This window comes from Cyprinodon tularosa, unplaced genomic scaffold (genome assembly GCF_016077235.1).
Source record: "Cyprinodon tularosa strain WSP-4 unplaced genomic scaffold, ASM1607723v1 ctg264, whole genome shotgun sequence".
NCBI classification, from domain to species: Eukaryota; Metazoa; Chordata; class Actinopteri; order Cyprinodontiformes; family Cyprinodontidae; genus Cyprinodon; species Cyprinodon tularosa.
Window position 1 is genome coordinate 689,428 of NW_024038968.1, and position 27,399 is coordinate 716,826.

The 27,399-nt window shown below is 40.9% G+C and overlaps 1 protein-coding gene across 1 annotated transcript; it reads left to right on the forward strand.

The window, feature by feature from the left end:
• The first annotated feature begins 247 nt into the window (after nucleotides 1-247).
• On the forward strand, nucleotides 248-27,248 carry sypl2a (synaptophysin-like 2a). The gene is made up of 6 exons (XM_038289180.1): nucleotides 248-440; nucleotides 600-674; nucleotides 18,434-18,555; nucleotides 21,275-21,473; nucleotides 23,625-23,795; nucleotides 26,011-27,248. Exons 1-6 carry the CDS (start codon nucleotides 426-428, stop codon nucleotides 26,143-26,145), a joined length of 717 nt encoding a protein of 238 aa, XP_038145108.1. The 5' UTR covers nucleotides 248-425; the 3' UTR covers nucleotides 26,146-27,248.
• The last annotated feature ends 151 nt before the right edge of the window (nucleotides 27,249-27,399 follow it).

Below are 27,399 nucleotides of genomic sequence, written 5' to 3' on the forward strand. Positions count from 1 at the left end.
CAGATTATATCGTGCATCCCTAATATATATATATATATAGGTTGTGTCCTTCGGCTGTGATCACTGGGTTTTATATTATTTATCATATCTGACCTAGCCAAGAGTGAGGATTTAAACACGAGCTAACAGCCGCCCTCGCCGGAGGTTTAACTAATAAATAACTTCGTGGTGACTCCCATCCCGGGACATGAGACGGGGTTAGGAAAAGGAGCTGACCCACTGAAACCGGAAGTGTGTTTTTTTTTTTTTTTTTGCGGAGGGGATGACAGCCTTTGGCTGCCTAGTTTGACAGCAGCGCGTCGTAAACGGGCGTGTCTGTATCGTATGTCCGCTCGAATGCCTACAGAGTTCTTTTAACTTTCCTCAGCGAACAAAGTGAAAATATTCAGAGTTTAAAAAACATTTTTTCCCTCCTAAACGTCCCAATGGCGTCTGCTCAGGTGGGTTAGTAGCAGCAGTGAAGAACTGTTAGCATTCAGTAGCTCAGAGGCTAACTGACTGTTTAAGTCTGCAGAGAGAGCTAGCTGTAGCACAGGCTAACATTCAGGGTGCTAATCTGAGCTAACTCCTCTGACTGTTTGAACCTTTCTGTTGAGCAGAGTCCTGTTTCTGGGTTTTCTCTGGACCTGGGGCCCCTGAAGGAACCTCTGGGCTTCATTCGTGTCTTAGAATGGGTAAGTGAACTTTGACAAAGTTTTGAGGGCAAACTGTAGAGGTTTTAGTTTGTGTTTTTTAATTAAAATGTAGATGAATTATTTACTTCTATAGGAGGGTTAACCTAAAGTGTCTCCAGTTTCCATTTTAATAAAGTCCTGCTTTACACTGACAACACTCAACTCTAAGCTTGTTTCTCCTATCCTGTTGTAACAGTGAGGTAATGGGTTGATTATTAGGGAATTTAATGGTTCGCTGACGTACAAATGAACAGTAGAAAGCTGAGATGTCTTTATGCAAAATATCTGTTGAGAATCTCACTTATTGAAGCCATTGAACACATGAAATTAATCTGAATGTTTCCCATCAGATCAGCTCAGAGGTGTGGATCCTCTGCTGCTTTACAGCACCCAGGTCTGTGTGTTGAAGGCGTGGATCTGAGGAAAGCTGTTGCTTATTAACATAAACAGCAGCCAGTTAGAAACTGGTCACCTACTTGGTTTTCTTATTCAATGGAACGAATTCTAGGATGGTTTCACTGCAACGTGCATCTCAATTTTACCCGACTGCTATCATTTTAACAGGTCTTGAGGCCAATTTATACTTGTGACACATATTAGGGCGATACTAGGCAGTTGACTAGGGCTCCAGGTTCCTGGGGCCCCATAAAACTCTGTTTACATATTCCTTATTTGTGCACATTAGTTATGTTTTTGATAAAAATTCTTTGGCTAAAATGCCATCAGAACGCTGCTAAAATGTTTGTTTAAAATGAAAGACTTTGAGTGAGGATCAAAACAAACATGATTTCAGCCGAGTAGATTTTAATAATAGATCTGTTATTTGTGTTTTTTTTTTTTTTTTGCGTTTTTCCTCGATGCAAAGTTTTTCAACATTTAAAAATTTTCTACTGGGCCAGAAAGTAATGGTTTAGCTCATGGTTCTTCAACGTTTTCCAGGCCAAGGACCCGCAAACCGATGGTGAGATGAAGCAGCGACCGCCTAATTATATATATTGTATGAAATAGTGTTCTATCAAACTGGTCCTATAGTCACTCTATTACAGATGGAGTAATGTAACTAAAGTAATCCCTCCCTGGGATTATTAAAGTGTTTCTGATTCCTGGCTGATGGGACAGGTGTTGTGAATGAAACGGTGCCCAGCTTGAAAGAGCTCCTGTGTGTCTCTGAATGTGAGCATTGATGACTGAAAGACATCTTCTGCCTCCATTTATCTGTTTACTACAGTCTGTTCAATTCATGTTAATGTGGATTTAAAGACATTTAGACATAGTGGAAAAAATTGCAGGAGGGAATATATAAAAAAAAAAAGAAAAAACTTTGGCGACCCCCATGCAGTTCCTCTGTGGACCCCCTAGGGGTTGCGGACCCCCTGTTGAAAACCTCCAGTTTAAGTTAAAATAAATATTTGGGTAAATTTGTCGTCACCAGGTTTTTCTTGTGTTTATTGTGAAGTTGGTCTTAACTTTTTATTTCAAGTGTCTTTAAAAAATCTTAAAGTCTGGAATGTAACTTGCCTTATGCTGTTGGAGCCCCGCGGGAAAAGAAAAGATTATAAATCATTTTTAAAAAAGCAGGTATCATTTTGTCTTTGAGGCTTTTTCTTTCTTTTTTTTTTACATTTCTGATAAAACTGTTTTAGTGGATAAGAGCAGAAAAATACAATTGATTTTCCAAAATCCTTACATTTTAAAAAGTCCACTTTTCCATCATATAAAATCGTCTCCTCTGAGCTACTTATTCGCTCCATCATCATCATCATGATAGATCTCCACCATCCAGTAAAGTGGTGCAGACTGCTGTTTTTATTCCCTTTTAGTTTAGCAGGTTTAAGGTGAACGGTATTATTACCAGAGGAGCTCCTCTACCCACCATGACTAACTTCACTTTCTATTTAAATAAAATGAAAGTGAAGTTACTTTCCACTTGACCTCCATGTCGTTTGCAGGTGAAGTGGAAAAAACTGTTCACTGTGTCACGGTACAGGAAGTAACTAACCCCGTTCTTATCAAATACATGACATACCAGCAGTAAAGATCTTAGAGTGAAGATATCCTTAAAAAATCGTTTTCTTTCTTGTTGTGTAATACTGAATGTTGTTTATATAAAATTTGACATAACATTAGATGTTCTGCTCAGTTAGTCAGTGCTTCAGTAGCCGTTTCATAAAATCATTTTTGCTCTTCAGTAATTGTTGGATAAATACTTTTTTGTTGAGTAAAAATATGATGTAGTAGTGCTACTTTTACTCAAGTATAATCTTTACATACTCTACTTCATCCTCTGCCTTAAAGGAATAGTACACCCAAATTCAGCGTCTGCTCTGCCGATAATGCAAGCGTAGAAGAAGAAATGTGCTGTTTACCTGTGCAAAGAAAGAAACGACGAAAAAAAAATGTCTGAGGACTTCAGTGTTGAGAAAGAGCATGAGCTCTTTGCCGAGCTGAATGCGCACTTTCATCTGGTTTGGTCTGCCGCGGTTTCCGTAGAACTACTATTCCTTTAATGGTGTTCAGGCAGGTATCCAAGGAGGTGGTTGGGGACCGCTGGAGTAAAGTATAGAGTCCTAAAAAGACGTTGAGGTTCATCACCCTGCTAAGCAGAATCATCACTGGAAATTGCGTGGCACAGTAGGGAAGCTAGGATTTTTAGCGATGTCTGAAATTTCCTGATTACGGCGGTTGGCTGTATGGAGATGACACGGCCTGCTCATGCACTCTTTGTTATCCGAGAACCGAGCCAGAACTGAACCACGCTGAGCCCTACTGATGAACTAGTACCATGTTAGAGCGGTTCGCTTGTGTCTGGCACGGTCTGGTTCATTTCTGCATGACATTTACACTCAGCAGTTATCTCAGCACGGTTTCAAAAGAGTGGTGTAAATGGGGTAGGGATGCACGATATAATCGGCCCCCTATCGGTATCGGCCTTAAAACTGAATATCGGACATCGGCCACCCCACCGATATTTAACCCGATATTTGATCAGCTTCTGAGTTTCTAAAGTCTAAAAAAAAAAAGAAATACTACTTCTTCTTCTTCCTCAAAAAATTCTTTTTTACAGACTTAAAAACTTCTACAGACGAGGGAAAAAATATTGATCCATTAAAATATCCCAATATCTTCCTATGCTGATATATTGCCATTTAAAAACACCATATCAATCTCTTTTACTAATGAAATATTGCTATATGTCATCGTTATTCTACGAAATCCCCCGAAAATTCACGACATTTTGCCATATTTTTATATGTTGATATATTGACGCGGTATCGATCTATTTTACTAACAAAATCTCACAAGAATTTGCAAAATATCACGAGAGTTTGTAACAGAACGATGAAATTTCACCAGATTTTGAAAGTAAAGTAGATCGATGCCGCGTTTTTAGAAATCAATTTAATATCAGCGTATGAAAATATATTTGAGTATATTATTTTTCAAAGTGTCAGAAATGGATAACAAAACTGCTATTTTCAATGACTACTTATTTTTGTCCAGCTTTAACATCGGTATCGATATCGGTTATCGGCTACATGAGTTTTAAAATATCGGCATATCGGATATCGGCCAAAATCCCAATATGGTGCATCCCTAAAATGGGGCTTATGGCAGAAGGCACTGATTATTGGACCGCGGTCCGGATCTGGACCCACCTGCTGGCTAATCCAGAACCGACCTTATTTAAAACTTTTATAAATTACCACATGTTGTCCGACGACAGTGTCTAACTTCACTTGTGCCTCTTCTCCTGTTAATACGGTAAAGCCCTGGGGAGCGTCCGGCTCCAGGCTGCACGTGATCCAAATGAGCCAATGAGCTGCTGTCAGTCTGGGTTGCTGCTGCTGCTACTTTTAGACACAGCAGGCAAACCTGTGGCAAGATGATGAGAAAAAGAGAGCAGAGAAAGTGTGGACTGCTGGAAGAACTGTGGTGAACTGGTGAAGGAAAAGTGAAATGACGTGCTCAAACATTAGGACAGTAAACACAGAAAACAGGTTTTTAAAGAAGAATGGATTGTTATGTAGAAGGAACAGAGAGCAGCTCTGATCATTATCGCAGGACTAGAAATGTTTAAACCTGCTGACCAACAATATTCAATTGTATATTCTGGTACTATATAGACCTCCAGAATCCCTACAATATTTCTTTTTTTTTTTTTTTCCGCAGTCTGTCAAAGCAGGGCAGAGAGATAGGATAGCTGGGAGGAGGAAACCTGGGAATATGATGAGTTTTATAGAGATTTCTACAGAAATAAGGGAAGCAAAATGCATATAATTCAGCGTTCCAGCCTCATGGCGGGTGCTGCTCTGTCCTATTTATGTTGCCACTCCCTGACCAGGAAATGGACTCTGGTATGTGTCGGACTTTGAAAGTCTGGAATCGGGGGGGATCGCCTCCTTGTAAGGTGGGTCAGACACCAGCTGAGGTGGAGATTCAGGGCTGGCTTTCAGATCAAACATGTTTTTGTCAGATATCATCTAATTTATTATTTTATGTAAGGTGATTTTTCGCCTTGGTGGGTTCTAATAATAAAGAGCTTTATTGTTTATGAGACGTGAAGAGACTAGAACTCCATCATTGTTGGAGAGTTTTCACTGAAAGAGGAATGTTGGAGTTTAAACAACATGGTGTTTAAAACTGAATGTCAGGTTGACTTCTAATTTCACTAATGTTGTGTGGAGAATAACCAGCATGATGTTAATCAGAGCCTTCCTTTAAGCGATGACCAGTATTCTTACCCGTTTCTTCTGGTATTTTGATGAGGCTGGAAGGTCTACTAGCCACCACCCTAATTTTAGCTTCATTCACAGGGGATTCTTTTATCATATCTTAGGTAGGCAGCCTTAGCTGGGGTTGTGAAAGCATTAAATGGCTCCCAGTCTGAACCAACATGTTTATCACATAAAAAGACTTTAGATTACATAACATGAGACATCAGGCTTAGAATGGACATGCTGAAATAGGAGAAAAGAAGCATCCTTAGAGGAGACTATTAAAAATGTCAAACATGAAACCTCTTAATGTGTGTCTGAGGAGGGGTGTGTGGATACTAGCCCAGTGTTACGCCATAGTCTTATATAGACGCAGAGATAAGGAAAACAACAACAAGATCTGTCAGTTTATCAGACCATTCCACAGCTGTACTTTCATACCGCCCGTAACCCAGCGCCATAGAGCAGTGTTTTTCAATCCTGGTCCTCAAGGCACCCCGCCCTGCATGTTTTAGATGTTTCCCAGCTTTCACACACCTGTTATCAATTGATAGCAGATTATCAGGCTTTGCTGAACTGCAATCATCTGAATCAGGTGTGCTGAAGCTCAGAAACATCCAAAACATGCAGAGCAGGGTGCCTTGAGGACCAGGATTGAAAAACACTGCCATAGAGAGACAAATTGTTTACGTCCGTAACCAAGAGACAGGAAGAATGCGCGCCACGCTAATAGACGTCACTTAGTTCTAAATACATTTGGCGTATCATATCCACCGACGCCAGAGCGGCACGTCTGACTGAGGTAAGAGCAACTTCTTTTGGGGCAATAGAGCTATGAAGTTGGATTGTGGATCAGTAGGCTATGTTGTTGAACTCATCAAGCTAGTTAACTTTTAACATACCAAACCGATTCTAACTTTCTGACCTCCATGATCAGTGGTGGTTCTACTAACCGGGCGAGACCCACTCCAAGCGGCAGTTATATTTTTTTTCGAAGCGCATGTCCCACCCTCCTTTATTAAAATGCCGCCCCGGCTGCCCGGTTCGCCCATGCGGTGTTGCCAACTCAGCAACTTTGTCGCTATATTTAGCAACTTTTCAGACCACTTCAGTGACTCTTTTTCAAAAAAGCGACTAGCAACAAAATCTAGCAATGTGGACCACAACTGCGGATGTCTGGGGGACAGTGATTGGCCTCCATGTTCTGAATGCTGGCGTACCATAAAGAATAAATGATGAACAGTTTAGTTTGTGCCTTCAACTCGTCCATAGGGAGACGTTACTTGAATATAACCTAACCGAATATCTTCAGAACAGCTCCAAATGACACTAAACCTATATGGGTGAGTAGAACATGATGAAATAACGTTAAATCAAGGGGCCCAATGTAAAAAAAACAAACAAAAAACGGTGTTCCCCTTTAAGTGGGATAAACCATGCTTAAAAATGTGCAAAACTCCCGAGGTTCAGAGACTCTCCCACCAAAGTCCAGTGGAAACACTGCTAGCCTATTGTGAAAATGGTGCGTTACGCAGGTTTATCAAACTTGGGTCGACCCGCTAACAATCCATTTGGCTCCTTTTCCACTGGCAAATAAGCTGGTGGCAACATCACGCTGGGTTAGCATTGATGATTTCACCAATGCGACATAAATGGGGAAATAAAAAATGGAGAGTAGCATGGAAGGCAGTCACTGTGTTTTATCGTATTGCTCTATTATCTGTCCGAATCTTTCTTACCTACGACAATTTTTGAGTTTAAAGTGGCATATTTAAGAGAATAAACATGCATATTTATGAGTAAAAACACCCTAATTTACAAGATTAAAAACATGCAAATTTAGATGGAAACAAGTAGCAAATGTACAAGAATAAACATGCACATTTACGAGATCATAAAGATTCTCTGGAGCTTGGTGAATTCTAGCAACAATTCTGGCAACTATAGCCCACTTCTCTAGTTAGCAGTGGGCGGGATCAAAGTGGTGACATCAGAGACTTTGCTGAAACTGGCCAGTCCAAGTGTGACGGCCAGATGCTTGGGCATCTCAAGTACCTGGTATGAAGGAAACTTTCTGCAGAGTCTATAGCTACACACCTCCAAACTTCTCGAAGCCTTCAGATTAGCTGAAAAAAATGTTTGAATGACTAGAGCAGCCTTACATCACCCAGATCAACACAAAGGTCTTAAAAACAATCTAAACAGTGAGATCATCCTAAAGACTTCCTAAATGCACAGACTTGAATCCACTGGACAACCTGTAGATATCAGCAGAATCCTAAACCGGCCCCTAAACACTAACCCTCTGTTTGTGGGTTCCAGCAGAGGTTTTGCCACATTAAGTATAGATTAGGTATGAAAAGTAGGACATGTCCAGGAAAAAGAGGACGTCTGGTCACCCTATCATATCAACAATCTCGATGTTTCAGTGAGTGAGCTTGTTGAAAGAATAGATGTTGGATATCGGCCTCTTTTTCAGTATAGTCCTGTTTCTCTGACTGTGACTAACTGGATGGCTGAGGGTTTCCTGGACGGGGCCGCAGATGGCCGCTCACACTGAGCCTGGTTCTGCTGGAGGTTTCTTCCTGTTAAAAGGGAGTTTTTCCTCTCCACTGTCACTACAAGCATGCTTAGTGTGGGGGATTGCTGAAGAGTCAATGAGTCGATGCAATCAGCTGGTTTTCCTCAATCTGACTGGATGATCTGGTGACCTGGAAAGAGCCCTGAGATGACATGATGTGAATTGGAGCTATAGAAATAAACTGAATTGAAGAGGCCATAATGAAAATAAGTTTAAATGAAACAAAACTAATAAGTCTATTTTTAAAATGTAAGGAATAGAAATTGTCGTCCCAAACCAACTGGTTTGGCCCTTAAATAATGAGTCTGCATCAGTGCAGGCTCGCTGGAATTTGGCAGCAGGTGTAACGGTGAACTAGTGGTGGAGGAAACGCCCACATTTAAATGTTGGGGCATCGTCATCACACTGACAGGAAATAACAAAAAAATATAAAAAAGTTCATTAATTCTAAAGGGGAAGTCCTCTTTGTAATATTTATTTATGACTGAATACATTTATATTCAAGAAAGGGGCAAATGTTTGATGTTATGTTAACAGAGCTACAGCCACGCATGGGGCATCGCTGTTGCCATAGGAACGGCTGCTCTCTGTTTCCGTTGGAGGGAAGACACCAACTCATTCATGTTGATAACCAGCCGCAAACATTTAGCATATTATATTTTATAAGTGTTTGTTACAGCTTGAATTGTTGCCCTTTAAAGGAGAAGTCCGGTCACCCAGGAAGGCTAAAAAAAACCCTAAAAATTATCATTTTTGTTGTGATCACTGAGTCTGGGAGCGGCCATCTTTGCTCAAATATATCAACCCCTCCCTCCTGCCATCTTCCAGCAGTGACGTCACGGTGCGGTAAGCCTAGCGCCATTCTCCCCGCTTTCCAAGCTAAATCAATGGGAACTACTAGACGCATCTGCAATCAACTAACCTGACAACAGCCAGATGCATGTCTCGCTCCGCCTAGCTCCACTCACATACATCTGGGAACCCGCTCATTGAAAGTGATTTCCCCAACCGAATTTATGGTCTGTCCAATCGGGACGCAGGGCGGGTGTGTCCTGGAGTGGAGAAGCGACCGTGAGATTCCAACAACAATGGCGGCTCGCATGGAGGAAGCAAGCGTTAGCATTGATGCTGCTATTTCTTCTGTGTTGTCCAATCTATCTGATATTGTTTCATTAAAAGAACATCAGAGAACGGCTTTGAAGGCTTTTGTGGGTGGAAACGATGTTTACGCCCTTCTCCCGACCGGATTTGGCAAGAGCTTGATCTACCAAATGGCTCCTCCTCTCACAGCGTCACGGGTTAGCTTCGGTGTGAGTGGTTGAAATAGCACGTCAATAAAGATGAAAGACAAGTGGCTTATCTAATCATATGCAAGGAGTTTTGATAAGGCCCAGCCTTCAGTAAAGGCAATTCCTATGGCGGGTTCCCAGATGTATGTGAGTGGAGCTAGGCGGAGCGAGACATGCATCTGGCTGTTGTCAGGTTAACCATCAACAACAATTATTGAAGATTTCCAGAGGACTTCACCATTGAAATTCACCAGAGCTATAGTGAAACTGACAATGCCCACGTGCATGGCAGCTGGATGCTGGAATACATTGGGTAAAAGTAAAAAAAAAAAAGAGTTATTCCACCTTTCTGATTCCTGATCCTCCACGGACGGGTTGGTCGTTGGATCGCCAACTTGAAGAGGGAGGATTTGCCATCGAACTTCTGGCCAGAGAAAAAACACGTAATATGTAGCCAACATTTGGAAGAAGAATGTTTTCAAGATGACTTGGATAATAGCGCGTTGTGACAAACACCAGATACAGCACTGGGACTTGATCAACAGCCGATACCGCAACGTGACGTCACAAACCAGTAGGTGGCAGTAGTGTTCTTTGACAAACATGGATGCCTCCAGTAAAGCACATTCACATGAAAATTACTCTGAATTAAAAACATTTATTGAACAGGATGGAATAATTTCATATTTAAAGAACTTTCAAGGTTTGAATTCTGAATATTAGCGACTTCTCCTTTAAATCAGATCACCTTTCAAAGGGAAGAACTGGAATTGAAGCTAGTTTTTGAAACTAATGTCTTTTGTCATTTTTATTATCAATCCTAAAACAGAAAAAAAGCTGATTGGATTTGATGAGGGAAAAAAATCTGAGATTATATTTCTATGCTACAGACGCAGATTTTGCTCACAAAGAAAACATGCCAGTGACGATCTAACTATTTTTAGGGCTTCAGCCATTTAATACAGACCAGTTGCTGATTTTTCTGTTGAAGCCATGAAGCTCTGTCGCAAAAATAACAGCTGAATGTTTTCCAATGCTGCAGATGAGGAGTCCCTGTACTGTCACAGTTTGGCTTTCTAAGCTTAGATCAGCTTCCCATTTTTCTGTATAATCAGTGTTTGTCGAAGGTTAAAGGAAACGGCCCAGCTTAGCTTCATTCTTTCTCTTTTCCTGCTTGTGTTCTTCAGCATATTCAGCAATATCCCATAACCCCAGTACCTCTGCCCTGTTCTTGGCCTTCAGTGTTTTCTCCCTGTGTCTCATTCATTAGTCAGATTCACGCTCAGTCTAATGAAATGTTGCCTGTTTGGTCCAGCAATCGCTTCCAAGAAAATGAAGATTTTGTTTTAAGAAGGAAAACTTTTTAAAGGGGTGATAAAATGATTCTATAGGGTATCTGGTCCTTCAGGTCTCTAATAGGGTGTTAGAATGATTCTATAGGGTATCTGGTCCTTCAGGTCTCTAATAGGGTGATAGAATGATTCTATAGGGTATCTGGTCCTTCAGGTCTCTAATAGGGTGATAGAATGATTCTATAGGGTATCTGGTCCTTCAGGTCTCTAATAGGGTGATAGAATGATTCTATAGGGTATCTGGTCCTTCAGGTCTCTAATAGGGTGATAGAATGATTCTATAGGGTATCTGGTCCCCCAGGTCTCTAATAGGGTGATAGAATGATTCTATAGGGTATCTGGTCCTCCAGGTCTCTTAATAGGGTGATAAAATGATTCTATAGGGTATCTGGTCTTTCAGGTCTCTAATAGGGTGATAGAATGATTCTATAGGGTATCTGGTTCTTCAGGTCTCTAATAGGGTGATAGAATGATTCTATAGGGTATCTGGTCCTTCAGGTCTCTAATAGGGTGATAGAATGATTCTATAGGGTATCTGGTCCTTCAGGTCTCTAATAGGGTGATAGAATGATTCTATAGGGTATCTGGTCCTTCAGGTCTCTAATAGGGTGATAGAATGATTCTATAGGGTATCTGGTCCTTCAGGTCTCTAATAGGGTGATAGAATGATTTTATAGGGTATCTGGTCCTCCAGGTCTCTAATAGGGTGATAGAATGATTCTATAGGGTATCTGGTCCTCCAGGTCTCTAATAGGGTGATAGAATGATTCTATAGGGTATCTGGTCCTCCAGGTCTCTAATAGGGTGATAGAATGATTCTATAGGGTATCTGGTCCTTCAGGTCTCTAATAGGGTGATAGAATGATTCTATAGGGTATCTGGTCCTTCAGGTCTCTAATAGGGTGATAGAATGATTCTATAGGGTATCTGGTCCTTCAGGTCTCTAATAGGGTGATAGAATGATTCTATAGGGTATCTGGTCCTTCAGGTCTCTAATAGGGTGATAGAAGGATTCTATAGGGTATCTGGTCCTTCAGGTCTCTAATAGGGTGATAGAATGATTCTATAGGGTATCTGGTCCTTCAGGTCTCTAATAGGGTGATAGAATGATTCTATAGGGTATCTGGTCCTTCAGGTCTCTAATAGGGTGATAGAATGATTCTATAGGGTATCTGGTCCTTCAGGTCTCTAATTGGGTGATAGAATGATTCTATAGGGTATCTGGTCCTTCAGGTCTAATAGGGTGATAGAATGATTCTATAGGGTATCTGGTCCTTCAGGTCTCTAATAGGGTGATAGAATGATTCTATAGGGTATCTGGTCCTTCAGGTCTCTAATAGGGTGATAGAATGATTCTATAGGGTATCTGGTCCTTCAGGTCTCTAATAGGGTGATAGAATGATTCTATAGGGTATCTGGTCCTTCAGGTCTCTAATAGGGTGATAGAATGATTCTATAGGGTATCTGGTCCTTCAGGTCTCTAATAGGGTGATAGAATGATTTTATAGGGTATCTGGTCCTCCAGGTCTCTAATAGGGTGATAGAATGATTCTATAGGGTATCTGGTCCTCCAGGTCTCTAATAGGGTGATAGAATGATTCTATAGGGTATCTGGTCCTCCAGGTCTCTAATAGGGTGATAGAATGATTCTATAGGGTATCTGGTCCTTCAGGTCTCTAATAGGGTGATAGAATGATTCTATAGGGTATCTGGTCCTTCAGGTCTCTAATAGGGTGATAGAATGATTCTATAGGGTATCTGGTCCTTCAGGTCTCTAATAGGGTGATAGAATGATTCTATAGGGTATCTGGTCCTTCAGGTCTCTAATAGGGTGATAGAAGGATTCTATAGGGTATCTGGTCCTTCAGGTCTCTAATAGGGTGATAGAATGATTCTATAGGGTATCTGGTCCTTCAGGTCTCTAATAGGGTGATAGAATGATTCTATAGGGTATCTGGTCCTTCAGGTCTCTAATAGGGTGATAGAAGGATTCTATAGGGTATCTGGTCCTTCAGGTCTCTAATTGGGTGATAGAATGATTCTATAGGGTATCTGGTCCTTCAGGTCTCTAATAGGGTGATAGAATGATTCTATAGGGTATCTGGTCCTTCAGGTCTCTAATAGGGTGATAGAATGATTCTATAGGGTATCTGGTCCTTCAGGTCTCTAATAGGGTGATAGAATGATTCTATAGGGTATCTGGTCCTTCAGGTCTCTAATAGGGTGATAGAATGATTCTATAGGGTATCTGGTCCTTCAGGTCTCTAATAGGGTGATAGAATGATTCTATAGGGTATCTGGTCCTTCAGGTCTCTAATAGGGTGATAGAATGATTCTATGGGGTATCTGGTCCTTCAGGTCTCTAATAGGGTGATAGAATGATTCTATAGGGTATCTGGTCCTTCAGGTCTCTAATAGGGTGATAGAATGATTCTATAGGGTATCTGGTCCTTCAGGTCTCTAATAGGGTGATAGAATGATTCTATAGGGTATCTGGTCCTTCAGGTCTCTAATAGGGTGATAGAATGATTCTATAGGGTATCTGGTCCTTCAGGTCTCTAATAGGGTGATAGAATGATTCTATAGGGTATCTGGTCCTTCAGGTCTCTAATAGGGTGATAGAATGATTCTATAGGGTATCTGGTCCTTCAGGTCTCTAATAGGGTGATAGAATGATTCTATAGGGTATCTGGTCCTTAAAGTCTCTGAATAGGGTGTGTAACATTGGTTGGGCTGAAAATGGCATATTAGCTGTTCTATGAGCCCAAATGCAGCCTTGTTAAAAGCACTAGAATGAAACCACAGGTTTTCTTCCTTTTATGGTTTGATCATGAATATTTAGATGAGCTGTGCTCTGATTGGTTGGTTTACAACGAGCCAAGCTGCTGAGCAAAGACGCATCATAGCATCAAGCACTCACTCACTGAAACATCAAATTGTTGATATGGTAGGGGGACCAGACGTCCTCTTTTCCCCCCGACATGTCCTACTTTTCATACCTAAAAAAATTTCCGGGGGGGGATTTCAAAATAGGCCTGGATTTTGGTCGACTACAGTGCAGCACGTAGTCCAAACATACCGTGCACTCGAACCGAACAGTCAGCTCTGGGGCCGGTCCAGAGGGATGGGGGCAGGGAGCCAGCAGGGGGGCGGAGCGACCGAACCCGACCCCACGCCTGCCTTACTGGCCCCCAGCCCCCCCTCCTCCAGCTGTGACGGGTGGCTCATGGCTCTCTGCTGGTGTCCGGTCCAGTCAGCGGCCCAGCAGTCCGCACTTCATGCTTGTTTACCTCTCGCTGCATGAGGTGTAAATAGCTGGGCACGGTTAACTGATCCAAGCTCGACCTGGATCAGTTTTCAGAGGGTGGCATAAATGGAGCTTTAGACGTCCAGTGAATGTGGTCATGGAAGCTCTCCAGGTTCATAGACTGACAGCCAAACACAAATTATGTAAGTTCCCTTTTGGATATTTGCTGCTTACTTAGCAGCTCATTAGCTTAGCATCGTCATAAATAATCCAGTCTCTTGTGAAACAGTCTTCCTGAAAGCGTCATTTTTCAATAAACTTGCTCTTCTTCCTGGGGCCAGTACTGTAGATCCTGGCTCCCCCTCCGCCTCTTAGGCATGTTGTCTTTTAGAAGGCTTGGTTGGAGCTGTTGTTAAAGGAATAGTACACCCAAAACATGATTAGCCTTCATTTTCTACGCACCCCCCATGCTGAACAGCACTCTGGAGTACTTTTTTGATATCTCAAATGCATCTGGAGATCTGGGAGGCTTCTTGCCGTCTGCTGACATTCAAATAATGGAGGTCTATGGCGCCCGAGGCAGAAAGGTCCATAAAAGTCCACAAAAAACGTGTCAATATTCCTCCATACTGCTCGTCCAATGTATTCCAAGTGTCCTGAGTGGGTAGCGTCCATAATTTACTCGAAACGAAGTCATTTAGAATGTTTTTAGAGCATAAACAGTAGTGTATAGGATTTCCTAAAAGCGCATTCACGAGTCTATGGAAACCGCGGCAGACCAAACCAGACGAAAGTGCGCATTCAGCGTCTGCTCTGCCGATAATGCAAGCGTAGAAGAAGAAATGTGCTGTTTACCTGTGCAAAGAAACACGGAAAGAAAAATGTCTGAGGACTTCAGTGTTGAGGAAGAGCATGAGTTCTTTGCCGAGCTGAATGCGCACTTTCATCTGGTTTGGTCTGCCGCGGTTTCCGTAGACTCGTGAACGCGCTTTTAGGAAATCCTATACACTACTGTTTATGCTCTAAAAACTTTCTAAATGACTTCGTTTCGAGTAAATTATGGACGCTACCCACTCAGGACACTTGGAATACATTGGACGAGCAGTATGGAGGAATATTGACACGTTTTTTGTGGACTTTTATGGACCTTTCTGCCTCGGGCGCCATAGACCTCCATTATTTGAATGTCAGCAGACAGCAAGAAGCCTCCCTGATCTCCAGATGCATTTGAGATATCAAAAAAGTACTCCAGAGTGTTGTTCAGCATGGGGGTGAGTAGAAAATGAAGACCAATCATGTTTTGGGTGTACTATTCCTTTAAGATAAATCACAAGACAAATGTCAATGTCAGAAATGTATAAATTAATGATTTCTCTGACTTTTAACTGACTCAGGATTAGTTTTCCCTGACAAAATAAATACAGCAACAAGACAATAATAATAACCTAACAGGTCACCAATCTTACATGTTTAACTCTATAACATTTAAATGCACCTCTCCAATGTCTGAGAGAAAGAAATGTAATGAACATTTTTTAATGTATGACCTGCATCACTGTACAGAAGACTGCCATATGATAGCCATATTTACACTGTGCGCATGGCGTACAATTATGCCAATTTTCCCAATCCCTCGACCGATAATTTTTAATCTAGGGTTATCTTGGTGGTGGTGGGTGTGTCTGATTCACGGCAATTCCCGGACAAAAATCACGCCATCTGGCGGAAAATCACACGGCCTTCCCTCATTGTTTTTGGTCAAAATGTTTAGTTTTTTTAAAACCGATATTAGGAACGTACGTCCGTCCGTCCATCCATCCATCCATCCACCCATCCATCCATCGGGGTCCGGGTCGCCGTGGCAGCAGTCTAAGCAAAGATGCCCAGACTTCCCCATCCACGCACACTTCCTCCAGCTACTCTGGGGGTACCCCGAGGCGACACCAGGCCAGCTCAGAGACATAGTCCCTCCAGCGTGTTCTGGACCTTCTGAGGAGCTTGGAGTAGCTTGGGTCAGGTGCTGAGAAGACTTAGTGGTGGTCGAGGAACACGCTGGCACACATCTACGTACAGTCGTCGATGTATGCCATCCTATGCCATCAGTTCCAGGTCAGTTACAGTGGGGCAAAAAAGTATTTAGTCAGCCACCAATAGTGCAAGTTCTCCCACTCAAAAAGATGAGAGAGGCTGGTAATTTTCATCATAGATATACCTCAACTATAAGAGACAAAATGAGAAAAAAAAATCCAGAAAATCACATTGCCTGATTTTTAAAGAATTTATTTGCAAAATATGGTGGAAAATAAGTATTTGGTCAATAACAGAAGTTCATCTCAATACTTTGTTATATACCCTTTGTTGGCAATGACAGAGATCAAACGTTTTCTGTAAGTTTTCACAAGGTTTTCACACACTGTTGCTGGTATTTTGGCCCATTCCTCCATGCAGATCTCCTCTAGAGCAGTGATGTTCTGGGGCTGTCGCTGGGCAACACGGACTTTCAACTCCCTCCAAAGATTTCCTATGGGGTTGAGATCTGGAGACTGACTAGGCCACTCCAGGACCTTGAAATGCTTCTTACGAAGCCACTCCGGGCGGTGTGTTTGGGATCATTGTCATGCTGAAAGACCCAGCCACGTTTCATCTTCAATGCCCTTGCTGATGGAAGGAGGTTTTCACTCAAAATTTGACGATACATGGCCCCATTCATTCTTTCCTTCACACGGATCAGTCATCCTGGTCCCTTAGCAGAAAAACAGCCCCAAAGCATGATGTTTCCACCCCCATGCTTCACTGTAGGTGTGGTGTTCTTTGGATGCAACTCAGCATTCTCTCTCCTCCAAACACGGCGAGTAGAGTTTTTACCAAAAAGTTCTATTTTGGTTTCATCTGACCATATGATATTCTCCCAGTCATGGTCTGGATCATCCAAATGCTCTCTAGCAAACTTGAGACGGGCCTTGACATGTACTGGCTTAAGCAGGGGGACACGTCTGGCACTGCAGGATTTGAGTCCCTGGAAGCGTAGTGTGTTACTGATGGTAGCCTTTGTTACTTTGGTCCCAGCTCTCTGCAGGTCATTCACTAGGTCCCCCCGTGTGGTTCTGGGATTTTTACTCACCGTTCTTGTGATCATTTTGACCCCACGGGGGGAGATCTTGCGTGGAGCCCCAGATCGAGGAAGATTATCAGTGGTCTTGTATGTTTTCCATTTTCTAATAATTGATCCCACAGTTGATTTCTTCACACCAAGCTGTTTACCTATTGCAGATTCAGACTTCCCAGCCTGGTGCAGGTCTATCATTTTGTTTCGGGTGTCCTTTGACAGCTCTCTAGTTTTGGCCATGGTGGAGTTTAGAGTGTGACTGTTTGAGGTTGTGGACAGGTGTCTTTTATACTGATAACGGGTTCAAACAGGTGCCATTAATGAAGGTAACGAGTGGAGGACAGAGGAGTTACAGGTCTGTGAGAGCCAGAAATCTTGCTTGTTTGTAACTGACCAAATACTTATTTTCCACCATATTTTGCAAATAAATTCTTAAAAAATCAGACAATGTGATTTTCTGGATTTTTTTTCTTATTTTGTCTCTCATAGTTGAGGTATATCTATGATGAAAATAACCGGCCTCTCTCATCTTTTTGAGTGGGAGAACTTGCACTATTGGAGGCTGACTAAATACTTTTTTGCCCCACTGTATCTGATGGCTGACATCTGTTCAGTATCGGTTCCTCATCAGTCGTGGCATCTAGCTTATCCTAAACCTCTGCGTAACTTATCCAGAACTTCTCTCCAACGCATATCAGCGTATCTGACGTGTTCCAGACGAGCGCTGGACGTGTTTCTAACTTCCAGCTACTGTATAATGGCGTATTGGCAGCGTTTTGGTATAAAGGGGGTTCACAGGAGGAAACCGTCAGTTCTCCTCCAGACTTCATCCCCATCATAGGGTGAGCCAGAAGGTGAGTGATGGATCCTCCCTGCGTTCACACCCACCACCAACACACTTCCTAGCAGACATGACGCTCAATCTGCTGCCACCAGAAACCTTCTTTCTTTCTGTTATTTTTTCTTCTTCTTTTTTTCGGGGGCGGGAGGTAAACAGCAGCTAGGTTAATACCGCAATCAAAGAAATCTTTTTCTGCAGGCCGGGGGCCTCCGGGCTCAGTGCTGCCCCCCTCAGGTGCAGCTTTAGCTGATTTCATGGGCATTACGCTGCCATGCGTTATGTATAAGTTAGGCTGTCGTTGGACAGAGATTCTGGACTCGTTATCAATACTCTATGTATACGCACAAAATTGAAAAAAATCCATAGAAAGTTCGACGTATGCCAGCGAGATTTTAGGATGTCAGCCATACGCTTGATAAATTGGCACGGTGTGACGGGGACCTAAAGAAACAAACTGGACCCTCTGAACGGAACCTTAGATGACACACAATCTCCAATTAGATGTGTCCTTTAAGTTTTAGTTTTAATGTTTGCTAAATGTTTGCCCTCAGTTTTCCTTTCATCGGTTGGGGAGGGGGGGGGGGGGGTTTAAAAGACCTCTTGATTTACTTGATTCTCTCCTTTCTAGGTCTTTGCTATCTTTGCGTTTGCCACCACTGGGGGTTACTCTGGAAAAACCCACCTCAACTTTAAATGTCCGCCGTCTGAAGAAGAACAGGATGTGTCTGCTGTGTTCGGCTATCCGTTCAGGTACTGAAAACATCTCAAACATGGTTCTGCCTGATCAGAACAGTAGTTGCTCTGCAGGTTTCATGTTAATCTGCCTCCTATTATGTAAAGAAAAGTTTTCTGCTCTATAAAATAATACGTCATGACAGCTTAATCTCTCCTGATGCCATCACACTATCAAATTCATACTATCATTCGGTGATCATGGACCGGGGTCATGAACTCTACCTCCACACCATAGCAGCACCCCTGCCCATCCAGATTCTGGGAGACAAACCAAACCTAGGAGGACAGGAGGATCCAGTCATAATTAGATGTTTGTTTAAGGTGAACATTTGCAAACCACAGATGACTTTTCTTTTTTTATGAGGGGTTTTAGGTCTTATGAAGTTGCAACAGAGCAATTCATTTTAACATCATAACAACAATAATATGTAGTCTTCTGCAAAAAAAAATACACAAAAAACCCCAACAAAATTAAAACACTGGGACGCTAACATTAATTTACTTCTGCTGGAGTAATAAACATGAATAATAACAATGGTGGTCTAGTGGTTAGAGCTTGGACTCCTGAGGTTCTGAGTTCGAGTCCCACTCCCATGGACTCACGCTCTGGGTCCCCGAGCAAGATCCTTAACCCCACACTGCTCCACGGGCGCCGCACAATGGCAGCCCACTGCTCCCCAAGCGGATGGGTTAAATGTAGGGAGGCACGATATTGGGATTTTGGCCGATATCCGATATTTTAAAACTCATGTAGCCGATAACCGATATCGATACCGATGTTAAAGCTGGACAAAAATAAGTAGTCATTGAAAATAGCAGTTTTGTTATCCATTTCTGACACTTTGAAAAATAATATACTCAAATATATTTTCATATGCTGATATCAAATAGATTTTTAAAAACGCGGTATCGATCTATTTTACTTTCAAAATCTCGTGAAATTTCATCATTCTGTTACAAACTCTCGTGATATTTTGCAAATTCTCGTGAGATTTTGTTAGTAAAATAGATCGATACCGCGTCAATATATCAACATATAAAAATATGGCAACATTTCGTGAATTTTCGGGGGATTTCGTAGCATAATGATGACATATAGCAATATTTCATTAGTAAAAGAGATTGATATGGTGTTTTTAAATGGCAATATATCAGCATAGGAAGATATTGGGATATTTTAATGGATCAATATTTTTTCCCTCGTCTTTAGAAGTTTTTAAGTCTGTAAAAAAGAAGTTTTTGAGGAAGAAGAAGAAGTAGTATTTTATTTTTTTTTTAGACTTTAGAAACTCAGAAGCTGATCAAATATCGGGTTAAATATCGGTGGGGTGGCCGATGTCCGATATTCAGTTTTAAGGCCGATACCGATAGGGGGCCCATTATATTGTGCATCCCTAGTTAAATGCAGAGTGTGTCCAATTATTATTTATTATTATTATTTTTCCAATAGAACAAGACAATTTACATTTAAAATAATAAAGAAATAAACTGCATTGTCTTTTTTAAGTGCATGTTATCTAATTATCTTATTTTAGGAGTAAAGGTACTCATTGGATTGATAAATGATATTGTTTAAATACACATAATTTAAGAAATGTTGACAGACGGTTTTTGCAGTGTGGTCAAAGATAAGTAGCTGGGATTCCTCAGACGTGTCCGATAGCCTCATTGGGTGGATAACTGACCCTGGTTGTGTGGAATAATTTCATGTCTGTGTGTAAAGGAAGATGACCTTAGAGTATTTGTACAAGTTGTTTTGCTCTGTTTAGTACTTTCAAAACAATGAAAGTTGGGTGAGTTTCTAATTGTGTCTTTGGCTGAAAAGTGGGTAGAGCTTGTTTTGATCAGATGGTTTTCTGCTTTACGTGATTGTTTCTCTCTTGTTGCTCTCCATGGAAAGACCATTGCTTAAGGCAGTGGTTCTCAAACTTTTTCTGTCATTCCCCACTTTGGACAAGGGGGAATTTTCAAGCCCCGCCTGTCCCCATCGCCCCAACACAATGCTAATGAAATATTCAACAATCTTAAAATGTTCCAATTTTATTGAAGTAACAAGTAGTATCTAAATACAAATCTACATCAAATAACAGCAAGCTCAAAAATAAAGAAAATAAAAATGCAGCTGTGTCAAAATTTGTATCAAGCTCAAAGATAGAAAAAATTAAAGTGCCACTCTGCAATCTGTTAATAAAAGAAAAGAAGTAAAATCCATCTGGCAAGACAGGTCTATTTATCCCTGCATCAGTGGCTGCAATGAGCCTGTTTTGCATTGCAGTTTCTCAAAACGGGGTTGCAGGCTTGATACTGCCACTCTCAAGTCATGCTCAATGTTCTGCTGAGATCTGTATTTTGTTTTCAGTGAAGCAGCAGCTGAAATCATTATTTTGGCACTTCAGTTCCAGGTGAAATTTTTCTCATATCTAATGTTCTTTTAATTAGACTGCATGTAGGCTAGTAATGATTACTTTGTGGGTTTGATTGGTCTAAAAAGCGGCAACATACAGCTATAAGGACAGTTTGCTCTCACACGTTCTACATTTATAGTCACACAACACACACACACACACACCGGAACTTGGCGCGCCCCACCTGTCACGTCTCAATTCCCCACCAGTGGGTCGCGCCACACACTTTGAGAACCGCGGGCTTAAGGTAAGGACGGATCATCTGTTATCGAGCAGCCCAGACCACAGGAGCAGCCTAAGGAAGTCTGTCTTTGTCTTTTTGCCGTCAGATTGCCATCTTACCCGTACAACGTTCCTCTCTGTAACGGCAGTCAGACCAATGTGACCTACCTTCAGGGGGACTTCTCCTCCTCTGCAGAGTTCTTTGTATGTGTTGGTGTTTTTGGCTTCCTGTACTGCACTGCTACTCTGGTCCTCTACCTGGGCTTCCAGCACGTCTATCGTCAGACCAGCCGTGGTCCCATTGTTGTAAGTATTGCTCTCAGCTTTTAGGTTTCTGTCAGTCTGTGGATTTGATGCTAAGTCTTTGACTGGATGCATTAGGCTCAATGTTCTTAAATACAAACATGTTTTATTTACTGATTTCCCTCAAACTCAACTGAACTGCAGTTCTAACAAGGATCAACGAAAGTTGATGATTGAACTGATTACAGATTTCTGTAAAATGAGCTCATCATTCGTTTTGTATGAAAGCCCAATAGATTCATAATTAAATAAAAAAATAAAAAAATTATTAAATAAATACAATTTTGATAAATAACAAACAAATATATAATATAGTCACGAAATAAAAACATGGTAATGTCTTTATGAAATATATATCTTTATTCTTTAATATCTACTTATTATATTTATCATAATTGAATATTTCATGATAATTATTTTCACAATATGCTTTTTTAAATAATTACTTTTTATTTCATTTTCCAAGATTTTGGAAAATAAAGAACTTTTTTCCAAAGTTTGTCTTTATTCCATAATGACATTCTCCACAATGGCCTTTTTTATTTCATAATGTCGTTTTTCAGCAGAATGACCTCGTCTGTCAATCAAAGCAGGCAAGGCGGAGCCAGTTAGGTGATTGGCTGCTCCTTTACTAAGACATGAGCAGCAGCACTTGCAGTATGGATTCAAGCGCGGAGACTGATCACCAACTGGAGGCCAGGAGTGAGCGGCTCGTTAGCGATGAGATGGAAGCTGGAGAGAAGTCAGTCGCAGAGAAGTTGCGAATAGATTGGATAGTAACGCGAATCCTGCACCTCAGCCTGAGAGAGGAGCGCTGCAGCACCGTGTTTCTGACCAGGTGGCGCCTGGACGTTCACCTAACAGTGCAGCATCAGCGTTACAAACTGCTCATGCTAACGCGGCTAACCAGACGCCACGGATCTAATCGATCTTAAAGGACCCAGCGGAGGTCCAACCCCTTAGCTTTGATTGACAGACGAAGTCATTCTGCTGAAAAATGACATTATGAAATAAAAAATGACTTTGGGAAAAACTTTTTTATTTGATTAAAATCTTGGAAAATGAAATAAAATTCTTTTTTTTTTTTAAAGTATAATATTATGAAAATAATTATAATCAAATATTCAATGATGATAAAAAAAATAACAAGAAGTAAATACTAAAGAATAGCTATATGTATTTCATAATAACATTACCTTGCTTTTTATTTCATGGTCATATTATATATTTGTGTGTTATTTATCAAAATGGTATTTATTTTGTAAAGTTTTTTATTTATTTAATTATGAATCATTCAGGGTTCCATAGTTTTGAAAAGGCTAATTTTATTGTGTTACTATGAAGAAAAAAAACTGATCTGAAGCAAAAATCAGGGTCTGAGATGTTAATGACTTTTTGTTTTTATTTGGTTTTGGGCTGAAACAATCTGATTTATCGGATTAATCAATAATTAAAATAATCGTCATCTAATTTAGTAATTGATTAATCGTTAACTGCAGTATAGAGACTGTAAAACATGCCGTTAGCTGGCAGACACCCGCTGAGAGCAGCAATTTTATCAAGATTGTGAAAAAATAAACATTTTGCATTTAAGATAAAAACAGAAATTCTTCTTTCAATATGCTCTTTCCAGAACTCCTCAACTGGAAAAGTTTCACCCTTTTCATTTTAATAAAAAATCGTCTTTAAGGAACCTATGGCTATCCGATTATTATTCCATTAGTTGAAAAAAGAATCAACAGATTAATGGGTTTGCAAAATAATCGTTAGTTGCAGTCCTAATTTGATGACCCCCCTCCATCGGCCCTCCGATGGTTCCTTCCACTAAAACTTTGGATAAGTTGAGTGTCCACCTGCTGGTAAACCCACAGTTTAAGGGTCTTAAAGATACAAGCTAGCATGCAGGCACAGCACCATGGTGGATCGGATAGATTTCTGAGCCAGATGTAGGCCAGCTGCTTACCGGACCACAAGAGAGCAATGCTGAGTTATTTCTATAAAGCCATCCTGGGCATCTTATGACAAAACTAATATTCTGGTTTGAATAATACGAGTAAATAGAAGATGATATTAATGTGGCTTTTATCAAATGACGTGCATTGGCTAACTCTGCCGTTCTTTTCCACTAAAGCTGAACCTTTTTATCTCTACCAGGACCTGCTGGTGACCGCTGCCTTCGCCTTTCTGTGGCTCGTCTCCTCCTCAGCTTGGGGCAAAGGCCTGACTGATGTCAAATGGGCCACCAACCCCAGCCACCTAGCAGAACTGTTTAAAAACTGTGAACCAGGAGAGTCTCCTTCCATGGGCCGCCTCAATGCCTCAGTGGTAAGTAGCCCCACAAATAATCGGACTTTTTCCCCCTTTCTGCTCATTTCCTTTTGCCAAAGGTAGCAGAGGTCCGGTGCAGCTATCTGTGTTCAGTCTGTGTTTTTTTTTTTTTTTTTTTCCTCTCTCCCGCTGCTCCCGTGTCCCGCCCCTCAATGTGACATCATCGGATCTGTCGCTTTGAGACATCTGATTTGCGGTCGCATTTCCCTGCTTAGAGAGTCGCTCCGTGGAGGAGGAGAGACGCACAGCAGCACTCAGTGAATATTAACCAGCAGCTACTTCCATGTTTAAGTAAAAGTTAGGAGACTGGTTGGTCAAAAAAATTAGAGATGCCACTGAAAAATCAGTTAAACATATATCCTATATATATATATATATATATATATATTAGGGTTGTCACGATACTAAACTTTTCAACTCGATACTGATACTAAGTAAAATATTCGATACTCGATACCCTTTTCGATACAACAAGGACAAAAACAAAGACTCTAAAATTCTACAGAAATATTTTCATTACTAAAAAAATACAAGAAATAAATAAAAAAACAATAAGAACAATATTTTGAGGTTGTATGCTGTGCACAATATTAAAGGAAAATTCCGGTTTTTAACACTTTTAGCCCATTTTCTGTAGTGTCCAGGATGAAATCGAATGATCGACACCAAAATTTTGACGATTGGTCCTGTCTCTGCTATTTGGCTCATGCAGAATCCCCCCTGGCTGCTTCAGAATGGCTTCCATAGTGCATGTCCGATAATGTCCTTAAAACAACCTTAAACGTTCTTTTTTTTAAATATGCTACTCACCGGGTCGTCAGCGCTGTTCAATGACGTTCCAAAAAAAGTTTCGTAAAGAAAAACCGTTCCTGTCTTGTTTTATTTAGCATTTTGTAAATCCCAGAACTATTTTTTCCCATACATCACAACCGCTTATAAACTTCCGCTTCCTGTTCGAATCTGAAGCGTTGCACACTCCAGACCACTAGTTGGAGACGGTATCCTCTACCGTCAAACTCAAAGTCCAATATGTCCTCCTCAAGAATCCACCTTTCGTATTCCATTTTCAGAGTTTTTTAAAGTGTTTAACAGAGACGTTAGCACCTCGAGGTCGGAGTACACAGAGTGAAGCGAAAAGACTACAACTGTGTAAACAGGCCCCATTTCCGTTTCCGGTGGCGGAGGGATATTGACTATTCCAACAGAACTCAATGGGATTTACAAAATGCTAAATAAAACACTACAGGAACGTTTTTTCTTTACGAAACTTTTTTTGGAACGTCATTGAACAGCGCTGACGACCCGGTGAGTAGCATATTTTAAAAGAAGAACGTTTAAGGTTGTTTTAAGGACATTATCGGACATGCACTATGGAAGCCATTCTGAAGCAGCCAGGGGGGGATTCTGCATGAGCCAAATAGCAGAGACAGGACCAATTGTCAACATTCTGGTGTCGATCATTTGATTTCATCCTGGACACTACAGAAAATGGGCTAAAAGTGTTAAAAACCAGAATTTTCCTTTATGCAAGCTTGATAAAAAAAACTTACAAAATTAAAATGAAGTTTTCCTTCCTTGGCTATGCTTTGCAGACATAACAATGACGCTGGCCAAAGCAGTTAAACAAAAATAATTCTCTGCAGCTGCACCTGTTACAAAAAAAGTCAAACTGAAAAATGCAGAGAATTATTCAATCACACAGTGTTCAGAAAGTGCATTTTCCACTATTCTGCACTTTAGATGGCTGTATCGATACTTTTTAAAATGAGTATTGTATCCGGATACAACGTTTCAGTATCAATACTTTTGACAACACTAATATATACATACACGACAAGGACCATAGGATGAATAGATGGTCGTCGTCTATCAACAGACGAACAGGACAATATGTGATGCACTAAAAGGCATCTCTAACATCTATAAATATAAATATCAGTGTATGATGGTTCTGTTATGTTCTCAACAATAGCAAAGTATTCAATAAATAGATGTTTGAGCTCGTTGTTGGAAAATACAAAATGTTTGTGGAGTAACTGTAGGTCCATCAGCCCCCACCAACTTTCATCACTAAGTTAAACCCTTGCTCTGATCTCCAAATGTTTGGTATAAACACTGTCAGATCAACTTCACTCTTTTTGTGTGTGCATGATTTTATTATTTATTTGAATAAAAATCACTCATTGCTTCCTAACTTTGATGTCTTCTGTAGATTTTCGGCTTTCTCAACTTGATCCTCTGGGCAGGAAACTGCTGGTTCATTTACAAGGAGACGCCTTTCCACAAAGACCCCATCCAGCCGGACGCAGCGGAGGGAGACGCCGCCGCGGCTAAACCTTACCCCTGAGCAGCCTGAAGCTTAGCTGCTTCCTGACAATGATCTCTTTAGTTAACCTGCTGAAACAGAAACCAACCCAGGCCTACTGTCCTTTACCCCCTAAACTCCCAGCATAGATTAAGGTTTGGTCTTTCTGTCCATCTCTGCTGTCCAGTCTTTAAAACACTAAGTGAAATTCTTTGACACTATGTAACCGTGAACCTCCAGCTGGTTGGATTAGCTTTAAAAATCCACCTTTATTTGTGATTCTCAGAGGAGCACAGCTGCTCATCCTTCATGATAATCCAATCAATTTGCGATAAAATTTTAATGAAAACCAGACAACCCATGCTCTAAAGAGCCAAAACACAAAAAAAGGTTTGTTTTTTTTATTCACACGACAGTTTACGTCTGTTTTTCGTTTTTATTTCAGCCTAGAAATGAAACCTTCCTCATGTGGAGGAGCCGTCGTTTCTCGTTGTTTTGAGTTGAATTCCTGATCCAGGCTGCCTGGACTGTTTTCCATGAGCTCCCAGTGAAGCAGCATCAGGGAAAATGCCGTTTACTTCCTGTAATGTTCAACCTGCTCAGTAAAACTAAGCGTTTTCTGCTTTGAACCAAAACGTGCCTTACTGTCACCATATTTATATGCAGTTCATGTGAATTTTTATCAGCATTAATCGGTCAACTATTGTTTTATTTTATTGTTTTTTTCAACTTTGCCTTCTCTGGGAAAAAGGGTTCAGTATGCAGCTTCTTTGTCACGTTTATTTCTTTGCTTTTACTCCACTTTAAATTTTCCGATGAGTTTATTTAGTCTGTTAGATTTGAAGCTTAACGATTAAAAACACAGCCTTTTATGGAATGTTTGGGGATTTAATTCTTGATAGCATAAAGTCTTTCTTTGTACCGGTGTGGAGGGAATATCGGCTGACTTGTTTTAAACACTACCAAGGCTCTACGTCTTATTGAAAAGATGAAACTCTCAGCATGACTTTTATTCAGACAGTGATATGTTGTATGTTCCTCTGGTGGATTATTGACACTAAACTTTGTTTTATTTGCCTTTCTGTGCAAAAGGAAACAGTTTTTTTCTGTATTGACATTTGTTAAACACTAGAGCTGAACAACTGGCTGGTCTCCATTTCTTTTCTTTTGTTTTCTAAATATTCTGCACTTACCTGAAAGCGGATGGTGACTGCTATGGAAATAAATCAGTCGCAGAGGTTGTGGCATTTCCAGTAGCAGCCCTGTAGCAGGCAGTGACTGGAGCATCCAGCAGTC